At 35.7% G+C, this 22524-nt stretch overlaps 1 protein-coding gene across 1 annotated transcript in view; it reads left to right on the top strand.

Annotated features, from left to right (window-relative positions):
• Positions 1-22524, top strand: part of rab3gap1 (RAB3 GTPase activating protein subunit 1) — a 53256-nt gene that overhangs the window by 4623 nt on the left and 26109 nt on the right. Inside the window, exons 7-16 of the mRNA XM_084420430.1 lie at positions 7041-7206; positions 8144-8243; positions 10673-10754; positions 13163-13231; positions 15301-15374; positions 15471-15563; positions 16596-16765; positions 17890-17997; positions 18780-18952; positions 22100-22154. Of these exons, the coding sequence (XP_084276556.1) occupies positions 7041-7206; positions 8144-8243; positions 10673-10754; positions 13163-13231; positions 15301-15374; positions 15471-15563; positions 16596-16765; positions 17890-17997; positions 18780-18952; positions 22100-22154 (1090 nt within the window). The remainder of the gene's footprint in view (positions 1-7040; positions 7207-8143; positions 8244-10672; positions 10755-13162; positions 13232-15300; positions 15375-15470; positions 15564-16595; positions 16766-17889; positions 17998-18779; positions 18953-22099; positions 22155-22524) is intronic.

The following is a 22524-nucleotide window of genomic DNA, read 5'->3' as shown; positions in this document are numbered from 1 at the left end:
AACAGTAAAAGCAACCAAGAACATAGTTACAATAATACAAACTTACACACCTACATATAAATTAAATTATACATTTACCTAGCCCCGAGAAAGGGCATCTGCCACGATGTTGTCAGTTCCTTTCATGTGGTGGATCTCAAGATTATAACATTGAGCCATTAGCGCCCAGCGCATCAAACGTTGGTTATGATTGTACATTTTATTAAAAAAAAACAACGGATTATGGTCCGTGTAGACGATGACGGGAGTAGAGCTGTATCCAACGTACACATCGAAGTGCTGCAAAGCAAGCAACATAGCTAGAGTCTCTTTTTCGATAGTAGAATAATTCAACTGGTGGCGGTTGAATTTAGCTGAGAAATAAGATACTGGATGGGATATGCCATCAGCACCACTCTGAAGCAGGACAGCTCCAACTCCGGTCGCGCATAACATCAGAATGTTATGTTAAATGATACAGACAACTTACCGAAATGTATCTCATGTGTCTCATGTATTCACTCAACCAGTGTTTTGTCGTAGATTTTTCCCTAAACCTAACTAAGTCCTATCTCATCTGACCTAAACCTACCTGGGCCTATAATATTTGTACTCTAGCGCGTCTACACATCGACGTCAGCTGGGTCTAATACCTGTTCCCGTAGCTAGCTTACTTCTCGCGCAGGAATAATCGACAAACAGACCTTAGCAAATGTCCTTTACATGCTTTAAAGGGGTGGTTGATTGCTATTTCACTTTTTTCATTTTAAATACTGTGTAATGTTGCTGTTGGTGCATGAACAGTATCTGCAAAGTTGCTGCGCTGAAAGTTCAACGTAAGCGGAGATATTGTCTTTTAAAAATCAGGAAGTTTAATGCCTACAAAAACGACTCGAATGGGACTACAACGAGATACTTCCCGGGTTTTATACGTAACTAACCCATACATTTACATCAACCCTCCCTCCGGAACATGTTCTGCTGTCGAAGAGGAGGAGTTATAGTGGAGAGAGCTGTAGCTGTCAGGTCTTCTGTGTTCAGGCTTCCTACAGACGCTGTAGTTCGTCAACAATGGTAAAAATTTAAGTTTGATTATGTTCCTGACAATTACAATCGTAGTTTAGCTCTCTGTGCTGCGCATTTTACGGAAGACAGCTTCCAGAATCTACACGAGTTCAATGTCGGATTCAACAAGAAACTATTACTCCAACATGAAGCAGTTACAGCTATAAAACCAGAGGCCACAACCTGCAAGTAAGATTTAATCATTTTAAATGTATTTGCCTGTATAATTTAAGACGTAATGTTTTAGTTTTATCAAGGATGTAAAAAAATGCCAGCGCTGGCTTTAGTATATGACAGATGCGTACAAACATTTTGGATCCGAATTTGTAACATGTACAAATTTTGTAAACGTATTTTCCATGTATAGCTACTTTATGACGTAATTTTTTTTATTTGATCAAGAACGCAAACCAATGCCAAAGCTGTTTGGTTATATGTAGCTAGTTAGTTCGATGTTATTTTGTGTGTATAAGAAACGTGTACAAACTTCAAAAAATAATCGCAACAGCAAACTTCAGCTGCTGTTATCATGTAAGAAAACGACAAACTGAGTAAACTACCGGTAAGTTTTGTGAATAGTTAAACGGTTGTTCATTCTATCAATAAAACAATATCTTTAAAAAACGGTATTACTCAGTCATGTATTCAGTTATATTAAATGTTTAATCAGGGGGAAACCGTATCTCAAAAGCTAACAAACAGTAGCATTTTCAAGTAACAGCGTATGGAAATTCTTTGAGAAAATAATAATAATAAAAAAAAATTACCATTCAGAAACGTTTAGTAAGAGCCGTGTTTGCGGAGGTTCTGCTTGACTCTCTTTATCACCGCTCTCTGGGTCTGATTCTGGCTCAAACTGATGAGGCAATATTGACACCATTACATTTGACCGGGTCCGGAGCACATGCAACTGTCGCCCGTAAAGGAAATGGGCGTGAAGATTCCGGACGCAGTTTAGCCAATTACAACACACCGGCCGAACTAACCAATCTGAGCTCATTGCCTGCTTCTGAGGGAGTGGTTTCATAGACTAAGGAAGTCAACCGGTCGTTCAAATGACAGAGGAGAAAGCGGCTTACAATAAAGGTGAAATTTATGAAAAATAAGGCGTTTTTTAACAAACGAAACACGAAGACATGTTATATTGCAGCCCATAAACACAATCAAGCAAAGAAAAAAGGCAGTAAACCACCCCTTTAATCACGGCCGGAGGATCTCTCGAGCAGTTCTCAGAGAATCTCCCCCAAGAAGAAGCAAGGCCGGAGGATCTCTGACAAATTCCATTGAGAATCCCACCAGCTAACACGAATACAACAGTTTTTATAGAATAAGGAGGTATGGCAAAAATGTCATACCGCATTACATAATTTCCCCACAATTTGATTGGTTTTCATAGACAAACCCTTCTGTTACCAGGTAAAGCAAACTTTGTTTTAATGATTACTTAATTGTTAATCACAAGGTTCAAATTTAGTCATCTGTCATAGTTTCAATTCCCAAACTTGTTATTTTTACAGTCACACAACCAAAGTCAAAGGGGTATGGCAAAAATACAACATCCAGAAACACAGGACAGAACATTTTAGTACATTGTGTTTCAAAGTGTTATCATGTTAGGCCTGAAAAGGGAAGAAAGGTTAGATGTTAGAGACATGGTTAGTTTAATATACAGTTTACTATTTTATCTATTCAAAATCTACCACAGTTTCAACCGCAGAAAGACGTCAGTAAAACAGCGTGTGGACAATATGTCACTCAATGTTGCATTTACATCAGGAAAGTTATCCAATATTCACAGTTCGTTAGATAGCTATAAAACACTAGAGAGGTGTTTATTTACTGGATACAAACATTTCAGGGTTTTTTAATTTTATAAAGCACATTTAAAAACGGCCACTGGCCGACCAAAGTGCTTTACACATAGAAAATAAAGCTAATAAAAATTAGTTACACAAAATAATAATAAACAGTTTAAAACAGAACAATCATTGTAAGCTAAAAGCAACAGAAAATAAATAAGTTTTGAATTTATTATATCTGAAAATAAATAGCAGTTGAATATAATAGCTCTCTTGTTCATTTTAACCTCTAATGTTATATTAATGTACCAAATGAGAGGGTTCCCTTTATTGAAAAATCAAACTATAATCGTCTGTCGGCAGATAAATTGAGTATCGGTGCGTCTCTAGTTATTGTTGTTATATACTGGTAAAAAATAATAATAGCAAATTTTTATGGTATATTATTATTATTTTTAATTATAATTACCATTTTTACAATTAGTATTGTTATATAATAACAATAGTAGTTTATTGTTATGGTTTATTATTATGCCCTATTATTATAAACCTCTAATCTCACTCTATTTTTAATACAACTACTGAAAAGCTGCATTTTGTACCATATGCATTCTTAATTACGAGTATCTTACTGAAGTCTGTGTTGACACACGTCATTTTGGAAAACATCTGTCTCTTTGTCAATGTAAAATATGTTTTGACACATTAAAACGCATTTATGAAGTTAGATTGGCCAAGTTCCTGCATTGACAGACAGTTATAAATGTCTATGCAACAACGATCAAGGATGATCGTGTTGCCATGGCTTACTGGGGCATTTTGGGATAGATAGTTGTTTTTAATAATCTCTTAGTCTCGTTTTAAATGCTTTATGTGGATGTTCTGCGTATTGCGTCGTGTGATGTGTTTTGTTATTATTGTGCTGCGGTATATATTCACTGTGATCGTTCATACGATGATATGAATTATGGGTGTTGAGAGATGCTTTGGCTCTGTTTGATTAATGAAAAACAAATATTTTGTTTATAAATGCATTTACATCTGTCATATTGCTGCAGTACACTTAGAGCAGCAGTGCTGCTGTTTTGACATCAGGTGGCGCTGTTGAGCTGTGTTAGCGTATGTGTGTGTGTGTGTGTTCATCTGCTAGAGAGAGACACCAGAGAACATGAACTGCATGTGTTAAAGTTCACCTGCATTTTAATAATTTTATCCCTGTTTTTTTCCTGTGAAAATTATTCATGCCTTAAAATAGCTTGAATGTAACCCGACACCCTTGCTTCATTTTAGTATATGTGGACCCATGAATATGCAAATTAGTATCCGCCCCCATTCAATCACAGCATCTGGGGTTAACTGATCCACTCGGTCCACCGTAGGAAACGCAACACAATGGCAAGTGGAAATGTTGGTTTAAGGCGAGACACTACAAGTGAATAGGGTGAACAAATTTAATAATAGATATCACCATGAAACTTCCTCAGTTGATTACTTACACAAGTATGTAAAAAAAATGTAGTACAAGTTTTTGAAGTTTGTATGTTTAATTATGCAAATTTGGCATTATCTCATTAAATATGTGCGATTTTGCATATATTTTTGGTAGATAGATCTGAACATATGATAAAGCCAGGTGCAAAATTCTTTTTTCATTTTGTTTACACACAAGATAAAAAAAAAAGATTTCGGAGGGTATCAGGATATATGCTTTAATCAAAATTAGCTCCATAGCCTTAAAAAATCGATTTTCGCCATATTTTTTTTATTAAAATGTCACATAAATTAGGCCAGGAATTATTTATTAACAAATCCCTCTGAACATATCTTCAGAATACTGCTAAGTGTATAACTGGAAAGTTTGGCTGAGATGTTTGTACTGGAGAATGACAAAAAACTCATTTTGAGAAAACGGCATTTAAAGTTTAAAATAGCTCTAAATGAAATTGCGTCATTAGCTTTAAATCCCCCTTTGGACATTCACGATTGGTTACTGATAGACAGGAAAGGGCCATATTTGGGTTACACAGCGTTGTGCAGGAGACTCAGAGCTTTACAACGATACCGGTCATCAGTGAACAGACGGATCTCGGCGTGTCGCGCTGGAATGCTAACTTCTTGGTAAATTCTGGAGAAACTTACTGCCGCAAGTAAACAAAATGTAATAAAATAAACATCTTAATGTATATTTTCAACATTATCTTTATAGCAGCTTGAAAGAACACATATTGAAGGAGTAAACTAGCCCAAAATCTCGAAACTGACCAATGCATGAAAAATCTATGTTTTTGCCTGCCGTGTCTCGCCTTAAGTACGTCGTTTGAAGCAGAAACTGATTCAGAAGAAGTGGAAGAGTGAATTATGCAGGGTCGTCTATAAGTCGATGTATCAGAGTGATAATGCGTTTCATGTATCAACGTCAGACACATGACCGTAATTGATATGATTAGCCTTTGGCTTGACTACATTATCAAACAGCTAATAATTAGTTGCTAATGTTACACAAACGACGTTCTCGTTCTCCATCTGCCTTCTGAAAATCAGCATCCTTACAAACGCTTTGAACATCATAGAAAGTCAGTGGAGAAAGGCATATGGTATAATGTCATATGTCATATTAACTGACATGAACTAACAATGAGCAATACATTTCATACTGTATTAATTAATCTTTGTTAACGTTAGTTAATAAAATACAGCTGTTCATTGTTTGTTCGTGTTAGTTCACAGAGCATTAACTAATGTTAACAAATTCAACTTTTGATTTTAATAATGTATTAGTAAAGGTTGAAATTAATATTAACTAAGATTAATAAATGCTGTAGAAGTGTTGTTCATTATTAGTTCATGTTTACTAAGGTAGTTAAAGAGGTGGTATAATGCCCTTTTCACAAGATGTAAATAAGTCTCTGATGTCCCCAGAGTGTGTGTGTGAAGTTTTAGCTCTAAATACCCCACAGATATTTTTATATAGCATGTTAAAGTTGTCACTTTTTGAGGGTGAGCAAAAAAACACAGTTTTTGTGTCTGTTCCTTTAAATGCAAATGAGCTGCTGCTCCCGGCACAGGGGGCGGAGCTACAACAGCTTGTGTCCTTTTACCTCACACACACATGCACTGAACATTTAAAAAACGTTTAGCCTTTTATGTTCAAACCGGAGTCAGACAATGATGGAGAGACTCAAGAAGAAGTGACAACATGTAGAAGCAACAGGACATTTCTGAAGGGTTAGTTGATGAGTTTATGTAGCTGATGTGTAGTTATCTTCTAGTCACTGATTAGCATATTCTGTCTTTATAATCGATAAATCGTGTGGCGTGGGCGGGGTTTATGTAAATTTGAGGGTTAATGATGTCACTAACCCAGGAGGAATGTTGTGTAGTCTCTACCAGCCGTTTGTTGTAGTCCTTAAAAAGTGATTTCTTTAAAAGCAAATATCTCCCTTTGCTTTGAACTTTGAGCGTCGTAACTTTGCAGATGTTGTTTATGATCAAACAGCAACATTACACACTAACTAAAGTTAGAAAAGTGAAATCATAATCAACCACCCCTTTAACAAATGTTATCTAATGAACCTTATTGTAAAGTTTTACCAGGCATATAGTTCATCATAACAGCATGATATACATCATACACATAATTCTTAATTCACCATCTATATTGCTAAATGTACCAGATTTTTCTGTTAAAATGTCATGATAGGAATGATAGGAAAAGCCTGTTCCACATATGTGACCCTGGATCACGTCACCAGTCTCGAGTCGCACGGGTATATTCGTGGCGATAGCCAACAATACATTGTATGGGTCAAAATTATCCATTTTTCTTTTATGCCAAAAATTATTAGGATATTAAGTAAAGATCATGTTCCATGAAGATATTTAGTAAATTTCCTACCGTAAATATATAAAACATTTATTTTTGTGAGTGAATGCAGCACAATCGCGAACATAACTGAACAACTTTAAAGGAGATTTTCTCAATGTTTTGATTTTTTTGCACCCTCATATTCCAGATTTTCATATAGTTGTATCTCGACCAAATGTTGTCCTATCCTAACAAACCATATCAATGGAAAGCTTATTTATTCAGCTTTCAGATGATGTATAAATCTCATTTTCATAATTGTGACCCATGTGACTGGTTTTGTGGTCCAGGGTCACATATATCTACACACCTGCTCTTCTCTTGTTTTGCAGCCACGTGCCGCTGTTCGTACAGATCCAGCAGAAGTGGAGGAGGATGTTTGCGGGCGAGTGTCAGGGACCCGGCGTTCGCTCGGACTTCGAGATCGTGCATCTGCGTAAAGTGCCCAGCCAGTACAACCACCTGTCCGGCCTGCTCGACATCTTCAAGAACAAGATCGTGAGTTCTGATGATAAGCGTTGGTCTTATGTTTTCAGAGCATGTTTACACACAGAGAACATGCTGATCGGATGTGGACATTTAACTCTATAAACTTAGGGGTGTAACAATATATATCGTGTCACATTATATCGCAATACAAAAATGCATCAATATGTATCGTGGATTGTGACAATCTGTATTGTGTATGGTTCACCCAAAATGAAAATTACTGTGTGACAAAAAATGCAAGATTACAGAGTTTTAGTGTCAGTACTACATTAAACTACTGTATATAATGTTGAATATAATGTATAATAATGCAATGGGGGAATATTTGTGTGTCCTGATAATGCCAAATGTCTGATGTTACCAGTAAAAATTGATAAATGTATCTAGTTGTGAAACAATGCAAGCATATTCATCTAAAATAATTCTGTATTTTCAGCTTCAGAATCATGAATATTGTTATTCTGGTGTCTCTATTGTCCTGTGCTTTGGGTTTCAGCATCAAGTCCAAGACTATTCATTTACACACACAATGTAATACCAAAGTCAGCATTTTAATCAACAGTACATTTTCTGTTAACCTTTTATCATTTGTCTTGGGAGTATCGCAATAATATCGTATCGTGAGTTCAGTATATTACACACTACATGAAAGATGATACACGAGAAAAGCATGATAGGGGCACTTTAAAGTGTCCTGAAGTTCCCTTTTTACCAGGACTACTAGTAAGTGGTTTTACTAGTTGAATGCAAACAGCTTCAACACTTTTCTAATCAAAACTCAAATGCATTGCCAGCTTTATTTGATATTGATTAACTGCATAGAAAGGTGCATTTGACAGGTATGCATTTAAGTATGAAATATAGTAATTGCACAATTGATTGTTTTCTTTCTTTTGTCATTTTTACCGTCTGTCTCCTTCATTCTCTTGATGTTCTGTGTCCACAGGGCTGCCCACTGATGCCGCTGCCACCCATCAACATCGCCATTCGCTTCACGTACGTCCTTCAGGACTGGCAGCAGTGCTCGTGGCCTCAGCAGCCGCCAGGTGTGTGTCTGATCTGAGATCAGTCTGCAGCATGTTGCACTCACTATAAGCCTGTGAGGAGGGTTTAATGACTTCATGGACGCACCGGCTGCACTGAACACTTCTGTTTTCTGTTGTTATTCGCTTCTGAAACTCTTAAAGTCCCCCTGTAGTCAATCATTTTATCCCTTAAAACTCATCTTTGATCACCAAAATGACATATTTAATTACGTTGCCTTAAAATAGCTTGAATGTAACTCGACACCCTTGCCTCATTTAATATGCGTGGTTCTATGAATATGCAAATGAGCCCCGCCTCCACTCACTCAGCTCAGAGATCCACTGGTTGACGATCACACGTTGATCTGATTGGTTACAAGGTAGTTTGTGACGTCAGAAACACCAGCGATTTCAAAGCGTGTTTTTGAGACTGTCTTTGGTTCACTGCAGTTTTAAGGAGGAAATACTCAGCAATGGTGTCGACTTATGAATTTACACATGCTTTGTCTTAAAGCACATTAAAAACACCACATACACATATAAACAACATTAAAAGCTGGATTTTCAACACACAACAAACTAAAAAGGCTTTCAGAACAGCTGAGAGGTCGATGAGACGGCAGTGAGAAATCAGGTTTGCTGTAGTCAGAACAACTGAGTCAACTCACATCAAGTCTAATATGAGATTATTATTGACGTTCTGCAAAAAAGTTCTTCCTCTGTATTTTTGTCCTGTTTTCCTGTACAAATATCTAAACATTCCTAAATTAAGATACATGTACTGGAGAAGGAAAATGACTGAAGATATTAAGGGCCAGATTTACTAACAGCTCGCTCCAGCACAAACCCTCTTTTGGCGTTAGAAAACTACTGTCCGGATTTGCTAAAGACACACAGTGAAGAATTAGCGCTGAAAAGGCGAGGGTTATTTTTGCAGCTGAACTTTTCAGCATTTGTAGGAATTTCCCTTTTAGATGCAAAATTTATGCAAAATGATTGTACTATATTTAAGTTCAATAATATTTTTTATTTAACATTTTGTATTTTTAGGGGATTTTATGGCACTAAATTATATTTATGCAATAGTTATAATCCATGTATTCACTTTTTGACCATACATCTTTAATGCTTTGGAGCACAAACTTAAGTTGGGTCTCTTTTTAAAGACGACACTTGGCAGGTTATTGCTGAAGTGACAGAAGTTTAAAAAAATTAACTTGAAATTTATTGTTATGAAAATTAAAAAAATAAATAATAATAATATGAAATATATTTTTTTCAAAACACGTTTTACTCTAAAACTGTGAGAAAATCAAAGCCATAAATCTAAGCAATCTGTGTTCCAAATTTGAGGTTGATATCTCAACAAATGAGCTTTCAGTGAGAAAGTGGTAGTCATTTTTTTCCAAGTATGACTATTTTTTCAGGACCATTTAATCTTTTCCATATTCATGATTTTTTTTTGTGTGTTTGGCAAGTGCCAAAACCTTTACTAAGTTTCGTGCTATTCCGATGACAAAAAAACACAAATGACCGAACTCAAAAATAACCAAACGGCACCAGAATGATTCATGCAAAGTGATTTTCCCTTTGAATTAAGTTTATTTTTCTGCAGATATTTTTTTCTTGTTTTAATCATAAACTCCCTTCATATTGATGAGTTTTTCAGAAAACAAGACATACCAGGAATGATAACTATAAAGATAGCTGTAATTATAACTATATTATTATAGTAATATAGTAAATGATAGTAAATATAGTAATATTATTATTTTCCAGCAGACGATATCGTTCTGTTTATTGTAAGCTGTAGGTTTGATCGTCTGTCACTTTAAATTGTTCTACTCTTTAAAGCAGGATGGATTCTGATTGGCTATCAGTGTCATCAGCTGGAAAAACATCGTTTCCGAAACTGATTCCAACGATATTGTTTCTCTGTGCTTGTTATAGTTATAGTTGTGGTGTGAATGATTATTAAAGCTACATCTTTATCGTTATCATTATCATCCTTTAATATCTTCAGTCATTTTGCTTCTCCAGTAAATGCATCTTGATTTAAGAATATTTATATATTTGTACTTGAAAACAATACAGAATTACTGAGAAAGTCAAACATATTTTTTTGCAGTGTTTCCTAGGGAATATGGAAATTTTTATTTGATACATTGGAGAAATTTTCGCTGTTGCCATGGAGTCGCACGTGTGTCGATCAGAACATCTCTGTCAATATCACATTTGCTCAGAGGATTCGGTGCGCCGTGAGTGTTTACCTCTGTATTAAGCAGTGCAGAAGATGTTTACACAGCCAGATGATAATATTCTACGTATATCCTGAGTTGATTAATTTCACTGCTCTATATTACTTTGATCATAAGCTAAAATGAAAGTCAAAGTTAATATAAAATGAAAAGGTGTGTGTGTGTGTGTGTGTGTGTGTGTGTTGTTTTTAGACTTTGATGCGCTTCTCACTGGAGAGGTGGGCGGCGTGGAGTTTGGCAAACTTCCTTTTGGAGCGTGTGAAGATCCCATCAGGTGCGTTTGTGTTCAGTGTCACGGCGGTAGCTAATGTTCAGAGCTCATTTTCTGTTTACCAAACGGCATTAAAGGGAAATCTGAATAAATAGATCATTATATAGGTTAATAATCCATGTTAATGCGGCAGTGCCATCGACTGAAAGGGCAAAGTATTTTTCGGCAACGTGAGATTATTTTCATGACAATTAAGCACATTTTGCCCAAATTCTCACTACTGTAATGCAAAAAACAAAACATATATACTTATATAAAGTATATATATATATATATATATATATATATATATATATATGGAGTGTTCAGATGCAAAAGCCTCTAAGTGCCATCTGAAATTTTCTTCTAGAATGATCATTTTTATAAAGCTTGTATATTTAAGTTAAGTAATTTTACTTAAATGACAATTAATAGGTAATTTGCATTGCCATTTAAGTGAAATTATTGAACTTATATATACGAGCTTGATAAAAATGATCATTCTGGAAGAAAATTTCAGATGACACTTAGAGGCTTTTGCATCTGAACTCTTCATATATATATGTGTATATGTATATATATTTATGTATGTATGTATAATTTATTTATTTATTTTTGAAAGAAGTCTGCATTTATACGATCAAAAATACAGTAAATATTGTGAAAAATTATTAAAATAACAGTTTTCTATGTGAATATATAGTAAAGTGTAACTTATTCCTGCGATCAAATCTTGATATTCAGCATCATTACTCCAGTCTTCAGTGTCACATGATCCTTCAGAAATCATTCTAATGCATTTGATGCTCAACACACATTTCTGATTATGTTGTCAAAGTTTTTGCAGATTAATATTTTTGTGGAAACCATGATACACCACCATTCAAAAGTAAAAAAAAAAATGTTTGAATTGAGATTATTTACTTATTCAAATTAAAATCTAATCATTTAAACTAATATTTATATTCAGCAATAAATTGATCAAAAGTGACAGTAAAGACATCGTCATATGTTACCAAAAATTCTATTTTAAATAAACACTGTTCTTTTCTATTCATCAAAGAATCCTGAATTTATTTATTTTTTAAATCCAAATCAGCATATTATAATGATTTCTGAAGGATCATGTGTCATCATGATCACTTTACTATATATTAAAATAGTAAACACTTATTTTAAATTCTAATAATATTTCACAATATCACTGTTTTTACTGTATTTTTGAATAAAATAAATGCAGCTTTTGTGAGCAGAAGAGACTTCTTACTGACCCCAAAACTTTTAAGTTACCGGTAATCAAAAATAATATTGTGCTGTTTCGGAAAGTCTTTTCTCAATCTGCATAAAAATCATAAATAATAATTCAGTACACCAAATAATATGACAATTGTACTTTATAGATATACTTTGACTGACTGGTTATTGTTTGCAGTACAGTAAAGGTGCGTTAAAGCATTTCAGTGTTTTGATTGTAGGTCATTTCTTAACTCGTTCTCCCATATAGATGTGTGTGGTGTGTTGTCCAGTAGGTGGCACTGACCCCAAACTCCTCATGGACCGTTAATAACAATTACATCACTTCCTTTCAGAACACCAAAGCATTGTCAGACAGATATGTTGACGCATTAGACGCACAATCACACAGTATCAAAATGCTTTACAAAACTCCTGACCGATCACATGACCCAAATTAAGTGCAGTTTAAAGTTTGTTTCTGACAGAAATCAAAATGTTAAAGAAGGATAGTGATGCTGAAACTAGAATAAAACAATGTCCCCGGGTCATTCAGGTCAGGGGCCGCTTTCACAAAAGATAGACTTTGACTATGGCTTAGATATAGTAGATAGTCAGACTTCAGATAGACATCTAAATCAGACCGTTGCACAAAGCACTTAAGACTCTGACTATCTTAAGTAGGACTACACTGCAATGCATTCTGGGTAAAATAAGATAAAAAACATGGCGGATCGAGTAAGCGCATTCAGCCGCTCAGTGCAGTTTACCCCAGCGGAAAATATGTGTTTGTTGGAGGAGTATAACAGTTACAAGGACATTTTACTTGGGAAATTTAGCGGAGAATGTAGTAACAAGAAGAAATGTTTTAATTATGAGCCATTTTCCCTTTTCTTTTGGCTGTTTGTAATGTAACTAATTGTTACTGCTGGTTGCCACGGTAACATAGAGTCTTAGACCTAAGTTAGTGTCTAATTGTTTTGGTCTAAATTAAGTCAGTCTTTATTTTTGTGAAACAGTCTAACTAGCATTAGACTAGTCTAACACTATAGACCGCTCTAACATAGCTTTGTGAAACCGGCCCCAGATCTAATAAGAAGAATCTTTTGAAATGTTAATTTCTTGCATTAAATAGTGAAATGATTAGTAAAGGCTGCACGTGTAAATCAAATCACGCTTTTTTTTTTTTTTTTCTTCAGTGAGCTGCATCTTGCAACAACGTGGCCGAACCTGACGGAGGGAATCGTTGTGGACAATGATGTTTATTCGTGAGTGAAGTTTCCACCAAACACACACTGTGCTTTTGCAAAACTGACATCTCTTTGCACCGTGAAGGATGAAAATAGAACAGCGATGTAATCGTTTTATTATAGCACTGAGTAATTCATGAATATGCATGATGCACGAAAACAACTCCAGCTGATGTCAGTGCCAGATCCATGTTTCGTCACCTCGTAAAGAACCTGTTACCCATAATACATTTTCACAGCTCAGGAGAAGAGGGTGTGTGGGGGGTGGGGGGGAAAGCGTGCACCGCCTTAAAAACACCCAAGCCAAAAATTGATTCGCGCCGCATTATTTTACGCCTTTTAGTTTAGTGATGAAGTGCTGCTCGGTGAGCCGTAGCATCGCATTAACACGTTGTGCTGTTTTCTCAAGTCTCATTCGGTGTGTGGGCATGTGCTGATGAACTCTTACTTCTGGAGTACAGAAAGAGTTCTTTCAAAAATGATTTTGAACAAACATTCACACAATGAAGTGCGCTCGAGCACTCTTATTCCGCACGCTCTCACACGATCTGATCGTGAAAACGCCATAATTGCCTGATTTTTCAACAGATTTGTAAGCATTAGTAGTCATTGTTCATTTAGTTATTGGTTACGATGGCATCGGCACTCGACGCTTCTCCAGGGGAAGGACGTGCATGTGTGTGCATATGTTCTTCCTCAGTATTTTCGTCTTGTTTTCCATCCAGTACAAATATCTAAACATGCTTAAATCAGTATTAGGGATGCACCGATATGAACATTTTGGCCGATGCCGATAACCGATAATTCTTTATATTTGAAAGCCTATAACCGATATATTGGCCGTATAAAGTTTTTATAAAACATTTTAAAGCCTCCCTGATTAAAAAAAATTAAAAAACACCATTAAAATCCATGTCCCAAGCACATTATAATAAGGGTGCATATATGACAGATTTGCACTTAACAGTATTTTCCTTTTTTGAAGTGATTTCAATCATATTTTAAGCAATTCAAAACCATTATGTTGAACAGTGCGCATCTCTAGTGTCTCAGCTGAAGGAAATAATCCATTATTTATCGGCTTTAATACGTCAAATATGTTTATTGGGCTGATTTTTTCTTCTTCGAGTTTTAAGTAAAAACTCACTTCATTTTGAAAATTTTTTCAGAAAACAAGAGTTTATATCTTCAGTCATTTTGCTTCTCCAGTAAATGTGTCTTGATTTAAGAATGTTTACATATTTGTACTGGAAAACAAGACAAATATAATAAGTAAGAACATAATAAAAAAAAAAATTAAAAAAATGATGTGAAAATCATAATCATGATTATTTTTCGGACTCCATTGGCAGATATTTGTTCTTGTTTTAAGCATAAAGTCACTTATGTTTCGATATTTTTATTGGAAAACAAGAAAAAAATTATGAGGAAAAAAATTATTTTCTTTTTTTTTAAGAAAAAAGAACAAATTTGTTTTTTTTTACAAGACAAATATGATAAGAACATCTTTTTTTTTTTTTTGATGTTCTTACTTATTATATTTGTCTTGTAAAAAAAAAGACGTTTTTTTCCCTCATCATTTTTGTCTTATTTTCCAATGAAAATATCAATAAACAATTTTTTTTTTTTACAAGACAAATATAATAAGAACATCATTAAAAAAAAAAAGATGTTCTTATCATATTTGTCTTGTAAAAAAAAAAGTCAGAACACATACTTAATTTTGACTTTACAGGGACTTTAAAACAAGCACAAATATCTGCCAATGGAGTCTGAAAAATAATCATGGTTTCCGTTTAAATTAAGTTTATTTTTCTGACCCCATTGGCAGATATTTGTGCTTGTTTTTAGCAGAAACTCACTTAATTTTACACATTTTTCAGAAAACAAGACTTAATATCTTCAGTCATTTTGCCTGTCAAGTAAATGTATCTTGATTTAAGAATACTTAGTATTTTTGTCTTGTTTCCAGTACAAATATCCAAGTGTAGTGTATCACAAAAATGTTTATATTGCAATGCAGCTTCATAACTAGACACAAGCGTGTTTGTTTTAGTTCTACGTGTCTATTTTTTCTGCTCTCACAGCGATCTGGATCCACTTCAAGCGCCTCACTGGTCTGTTCGAGTGCGGAAAGCAGACAACCCGCAGTGCTTGCTGGGTAAGAGCGGCCGCTGACACACGAACATGCAGAGCGAGAGGAAAGACGAGCGTTAGATGAGCGCGCTTGAGCCTGATGTGTTGTCTTGATCCTCAGGTGAATTTCTCATGGAGTTCTTCAAACTTTGCTGTCGGAAGGAAACCACGGAGGAGATTCTGGGGAGAAACTCTGTTGAAGAGGAAGGGAAAGGTCATCCTGAACATTTTCTTTCTAGATATTAATTAACCACATATGTCTGGACTAGCCGAAAATCTCATTAAGCATCTTCTTGAGACACATTTCACTGGTTTTAGGGTTTTGGTTTTTATCTGAATGGTAAAGACAATGATTGTTTAAGGTTTTCAGGGTTATCGGGATTTTCTTCTTGTTCTGAATTCCTACTTTCTCTGTGAGAGAATAAGCAGATGTACATGTTTGAATCAAACTTCATGTGTCGTCTGAATCAAGTCAAGTCAGCTTTATTTCTACAGCGCTTTATACGATACAGATTGTTTTAAAGCAGCTTCACAGTAATAAACAGGAAAATAACAGAATCAATAATAATGCAGAATTCCTCAAATATGAGGCAAATCAGTTCAGTGTTTATTCAGTTCAGTTCAATAACATCATCCTTTAGGATCCGTTCTCTCCATTCGTGTCTGCCATTTATTCCACCATTTTAATATCCTGAAACACTGGATTGGAGATATTCACATTGCAAAAATGATTTTCTTTCTTAGTATTTTTGTCTCGTTTTCCGGTACAAATATCTAAACATTCTGAAATCAAGATACTTTTATTCGAGAAGCAAAATGACTGAAGATATTAAGTGTCATTTTCAAGTCTCGAAACAAGAACAAATATCTGCCAGTCAGAAAAATAATAATGTTTATTAAATGTTAATAATGTCCTTTAAAATTAAGATAATTTTTCTGACCCCCAATGGCAGATGTTTTTTCTTGTTTTAAACACTTAATCACTTAATTTTAATAAATATTTCAGAAAAAACAAGACCTAATCTATTCAGTCATTTTGCTGCTCGAGTAAAAGTATCTTAAAACATGTTTATACTTGTTTTCATACTGGAAAACAAGACAAAAATAGAGAGGAATTTTCATTGCACCGTCATTCTGAGGACAAACGCTAAATTGAATCAGTTTCTCAACTCTCATCACTTATATATTATGTGTTTTTGTGTATTGTTTGATTGACTGACTCCTCCCACCTCTGATGTTTCCATAGAGAACAGTGACATCACTCAAGCCTTGTCCAAACTGACGGAGCCGGCTGCTGTTCCCATCCACAAGCTGTCCGTGTCCAACATGGTCCACAGCGCACGCAAGCGCATACGGAGACACAAGCGGGTCGAGGAGTCGCCTCTTAACAACGACGTGCTGAACTCCATCCTGCTGGTGAGGAGCTGTTAAAACAGAGAGCATGATGGGTATTTACATGCGCCTGATCAGCAGCGTGATTAGTGTGAGGAACTGGATGATGATGATGTATTGGTCAGAAGCCGACCGTTGTGTAATAATTAGTGCTGGGTAACGATTAATCGCATCCAAAATAAAAGTTTGTGTTTACATAATATATGTGTATGTATATACTTATATATATATATATATATATTTATGCATAATTTATATTATATATACATTTTTGTATATAAATAACACATTTTCTTAAATATATACATGCATGTGTGTGTTTATATATAGAAAATAATTATACACAATACACACACATATATTATGTGAACACACACTTTTACTTTGGATGTGATTAATCGTTTCCCAGCACTAATAATAATATATAATTCTCTCTCTGTTCTTTACTGTGGGCTTCATCTTGTGTAGTTTAAGTTAAGTTGACAACTTTAGCGCAGCAGGAACTGCGGGTGGCACCTGTAAGCGCTGATGTAGCACATTCCTGTTTAATTAGCCTAAACGAGACGGATGTTTAATTCGGGAGTCACGTTTGCTGTTTGATTCGCATTAAAACATGCCAGATGATTCGTGCAGGTTATTTGCATATTTAGCAATTTGGCATGTCTGCACTGGACCAAACTAAATTACTCTCATTGCAATCATTGCAGATATCATGAATTGATTGATATGATTAGTTATGTTTAAATCGCTTCTGACTGTAACGTAACTGTCGGCTCATCTGCTAGATATATATATATATATATATACATATATATATATATGAAGAATTCAGATGCAAAAGCCTCTAAGTGCCATCTGAAATTTTCTTCTAGAATGATCATTTTTATCAAGCTTGTATATTTAAATTCAGTAATTTCACTTAAATGGTAATGAAAATGACCTATTAATTGTCATTTAAGTGAAATTACTGAACTTATATATACAAGCTTGATAAAAATTATCATTCTAGAAGAAAATTTCAGATGGCACTTAGAGGCTTTTGCATCTGAATTCTTCATATATACTTCAGAAATATAAGACATTTCTTATTATTATCAATGTTGACAACAGTTGTGTTGAGATGTCTAAAATGTGTGTTTGTCCATCAGTATCTTTTCCCAGATGCAGCTCTGGATAAAACAGACAGTAGTGATGTTAAATCCACACAGCCCAGCCCAGGTGGAAAGACTGAACCGGACAAAGACTCAGAGGATTACGTGAGTCTGAACATAGAATCATTGAACATTATCACGCTATGACATGATTCAGATGTAGAGCTGCACAAATTCTGGATACATTGAGGATCACGATTTTTTTTTTTTTGGTTTCAAATAGAGATCACGATCCTACCACTATTCTGAACAGACAACTAAACAGAATAACTTATAATATTTAATTAATTTGATTTAATCTTTTTTTTTTTATTGGTTTGAATGAATGAATGGCTCACTCATAAATACTTTCATTACTGGATGAATCAGCGCTTTTGAACGAATCCCTTGAACGAATGATTCAATGACTCATTTTTAACAGTCACTTGTCGCCACCTACTGGTGTAACGATGTAATTGACACAATTATTATATGGAAGCGTCAAGTTACTTTCAAAAGATGATTTACTCTATTTTGCTACCGTAGTCATCAGTGTTTATATCCGAATTATAAACTTTTATCCCAGTACTTCTGTGATAATATGAATTATTGTAATACATAAATTATGATGCTGTGTGTGTGGTTGAAAAGACTGCATGTGAAGCTGTTTCATATCTATACATGACAACTGCTCTCTCTGGCTCAGAACGCATATCTGAATGTTCGCTGTGATCGTACTCAAAGGTTTAATAGACAGAGCCGAATCGTTGTCATTTAGGAATAAGATCACGTGGGTGTTTGTATGGAGATCTTTTAATGCTCTACTGTGCAGTAAAACTGAGCAGCACTGGTGGTTTGCTCAAGTGCACAGAAGCGTTCAGCGCCTGACTGTGTTTCCCTGTGAACAGCATCTCTATAATCAGCTGAAATCGGCTTCGTGCGACAGTCTGACGTACCGTCTGGCCTTGTGCATCTGTATGGTTAACTTCCATCACGGAGGAGTGCGTGCCGTCGCTCACCTGTGGCAGGAGTTCGTGTTGGAGATGCGCTACCGCTGGGAAAACAACTGCCTGATCTATGGGTAAGAGAAGTCATACAAACCATGTAACACGCAGAATAAATGCCCCTTCACATCAAGAACCATAACTATATTAGTGTATGCTCTGTTATAAGCAATTGACCCTTCGCAGGGAGTTTGATTGACAGGTGATCTGACCAATCATAATCCACCATCCGCAGAATCCACCATTTTTGTCCGACAAAGCAGTCAGGAGAGTTAGTAGATTAACGTTGGAGTATTTGAACTTGAAAAACGAAATACGTCTTTCCGCGGTTAAAACAACATTCCTTCTGATGTTCATTCATGTTTATTTGATGCTATAAATGAACTAGAAGGAAAAGATGATCGGTTCACGAGCAGCTTTAACTGAGCGATCTGTCAGTCACATTAAAGAGGCACAAAACGGTATTTTTTGTTTCAATTTCTTTCAAAAATGACCAAATTTGAGAGTTGAGCAGTGTCCTCTCTGTCCGCGATCATGCGCGATGCATATTTCACTGCGTGAGAACATGGTGTGGCGTGAGAACGGCGTGGCTTGTCGGTCATAGCAACAGTGACTAAAGGGGGCGGGTCTTTGCGAACGGTCAATTTGCAATTTTTTCCAAGTTTGCTCTAGCTGGTAAACACCTTTGAACTACCATTGGTCCGTGGTGATGATGTAATAGGTGGGTGTGGCTCTGAGGCTCCGCCTCCTTTGATGTGGAAATCTTCTCCGGTTCATTTCTTCTGTTCAGTCCATCAAGGTCAGACACGAGTAAAACCATAATCACACTGGAGAGCCGCTTTATTGTAGAAACTAATTCTAACTGAAAGAGACACTGACACTGACACTGATCATCTGTCTAAATGCTCTAAAGGCTCTCATACTCAGTCGTGTTTGATTCACCACCGACAGTTAATGGCCAAATAAAAAGCACACAGTGATTTTTGTTTTATTTCACCAACATAATACCAAATAATCACTTAAAGGATAACTGTCGCCAAAATGCAACCTAGGGTCTTTTTGTGAATCTACTCGAGGCAAACTTTCATGTAAAAGCATAATTAGAATGGAAACGCCACTTTTAAGTTTGACCGTATTTTCGGTTTCTGTCAAATTGCCTTTTGAATGGGAGTGAATGGGGCACTTCTATGATCGCATCAAAAATCGCTATTTTTAAAACACTAATACGGCTCGACACAACATGAAACTGTGCTTGAAGTGTCACCAGAGGCTCTACACATGAACTCCAGCATTGAGAACAGTGTGTGTGTACACAGAGTTTACTAAAGAGAAAGATTTTGATCAACTCACTGTCTCTGTGTCCGCCGGTGTTTCGACAGTCAAAAATAGTCGATCTCCGAGCGCGAATGAACTGACTCTGGATTTTAGTATTGCTTCTTATATGAGGATCCTTTTTCAAATACAAGGTCAATATTGATTTTCACTAACGACAAAACAACAAATTATCCGTGAATTTATATGGAACTGAGCTTTAGGAGCTTTCCATCTTTACTCTCCTCGTAGATCGACTATCTCTTATTGATACCTTCTTAGTGTTTTAAAAATAGCGATTTTTGATGCGATCATAGAAGTGCCCCATTCACTCCCATTCAACAGGCAATTTGACCCAAAACGAAAATACGGTCAATCTTAAAAGTGGCGTTTCCATTCTAATTATGCTTTTAAACGAAAGTTTGCCTCGAGTAGATTCACAAGAAGAGCCTAGATTGCATTTTGGGCGACAGTTATCCCTTAACAATTAGGTTTCCCCATGTTTGAAATGTGTTTTGCTAATAATGACAGATATTTTGAAAAACATGGCTTTCGGTTATTCCAAAGATGACAGGAAATTAAAAGAAAACAGAGTAATTACCAGAAAAAAGAATAGACATAGAAAGTATAAAGTCTATAAGGGTAAAAATATCGATTCTTAAAAGCCCAATCTTTAACTCTGTGCCTGAATTACTCTTTTTCCTGCAGCCCCACACAGCAAATGAGATCATATTTAATCCCAAGTTTGCAGAAAAAAAACACAAAATAAAAGCAATAAGCATAAAAAAAAAGCATAAAAGCTTCAATTGAGTTGTTCTTGTGGCTGCACAAGATAACAGTGAAACCTGTGCAAGTCTCAATCACGGACAAATGACACTTTCTGTCATCTTAATGAATCAGTCAAATGAATCAGACAGATTAAAAGTAAAAAAAAAAAAAAAAAATCAGTCGGATGGATCCTTCACTGAATTAAGTTATAGTGATGGAATATTTTAAATAATTAGTTTCAAATATAATTTATTCATCAACGATGCATTAAATTGATCAAAAGAGGCAGTAAAGACATTAATAATGTTACAAAAAAATTCTATTCAAATGCTGTTGAAATTTACATTCAGCAAAAGAATCATTATGGACATTTTAAGTACAATTTTTTTTAAGTAAAGCCATGGCACTTTGATTTAGAACATTCTGTCAAACTGATTAGGTGCTTAAATAATACAAAACACATCATATATCCTATGTAAACATTTAAATGTTAACTTGGCTTTTACTTCATTGCAGTTATGTATCAACCAACTTTGCATGTGTGGATGATACCACAAAAGACCATTCTGCAGAAATAAACAAACAAACAAATGAATCTCACAAGAGAGCATGCTGGGACCCCCAAATGCTCAAACCAAAACTACAAACTTGGATCCGTTTAACCCCTAGATACTTGTACTTGAAAACAAGACAGAAATTCTGAGTAAGATAATTTTTTTGCAGTGGAAATAGTTTAGAATGAATATGAAGTCGATTGATTCGTGACACGCACAAGGACTCGGGTTCGAGTCTGAGTTCTTGTCTGCACGCTACTGTCATCTAAACGAATGCAAAAAGCCCAGGAATCATTGCAGTGGAGGTGATGAATTGTGGCAGTGCTGTAATGTTGTTGTACTCCGTCGGAGCCTGTTGGGAAAGAGCTGCAGGCGTCCGGATCATTGATAACATTGGCGGAGAAACAATAACGCGGTGTGTCACGGTTCCTCTGGTGTCCCTGCGGTCCTTCATCTCCTCATGTCATTGTGTGCAAATGAGTGAAGCCTTTGAATACGTGCGGCTCTGTTCACCTCACGGCTGTTGTGCTGTGGCCTGATGGGAGACTGTATTGATTTGTATGATGAACGCCTCTGTGTTGTGTGTTTCAGACTGGCGAGTGGCCCTCCTGATCTCAGGTGTTGTCTTCTACATCAGAAACTGCAGGTGAGTCTTCATGTGCATTGAAAGTGTGTGTGCACACTTGTAGTTTGGTTCTTTTTGGACCAAGAAAATTATACATTTTTAGTCACTTAACTCCGAACCTGAAGATACAAAACAACAAAAACGGCTTTTATGAAGTATATTTTGTGACGGAACTTAACGAACACCCGAAACAATGAGCTGAGAACTCATGAAGAGCTTTTAAAATGTGTAAAGGAGTCAGAACAGCGGCACAAATTCCTGTCGAATTTCCGATACTGTAGTGCAGCATCATGACTATAGCCGCGTTTCCATTTTCCAAATTGCGAATTGAAAATATGCCCAATGGAAACACGTCAATTTCGCAAAAACTCCCATTTAATCGCAAAAAAGT

Source organism: Rutilus rutilus (genome assembly GCF_951802725.1).
Source record: "Rutilus rutilus genome assembly, chromosome: 10".
Classification (NCBI taxonomy): domain Eukaryota; kingdom Metazoa; phylum Chordata; class Actinopteri; order Cypriniformes; family Leuciscidae; genus Rutilus; species Rutilus rutilus.
Note: the sequence above shows the minus strand (reverse complement) of the source record. Positions and strands in the feature narration are given on the sequence as shown.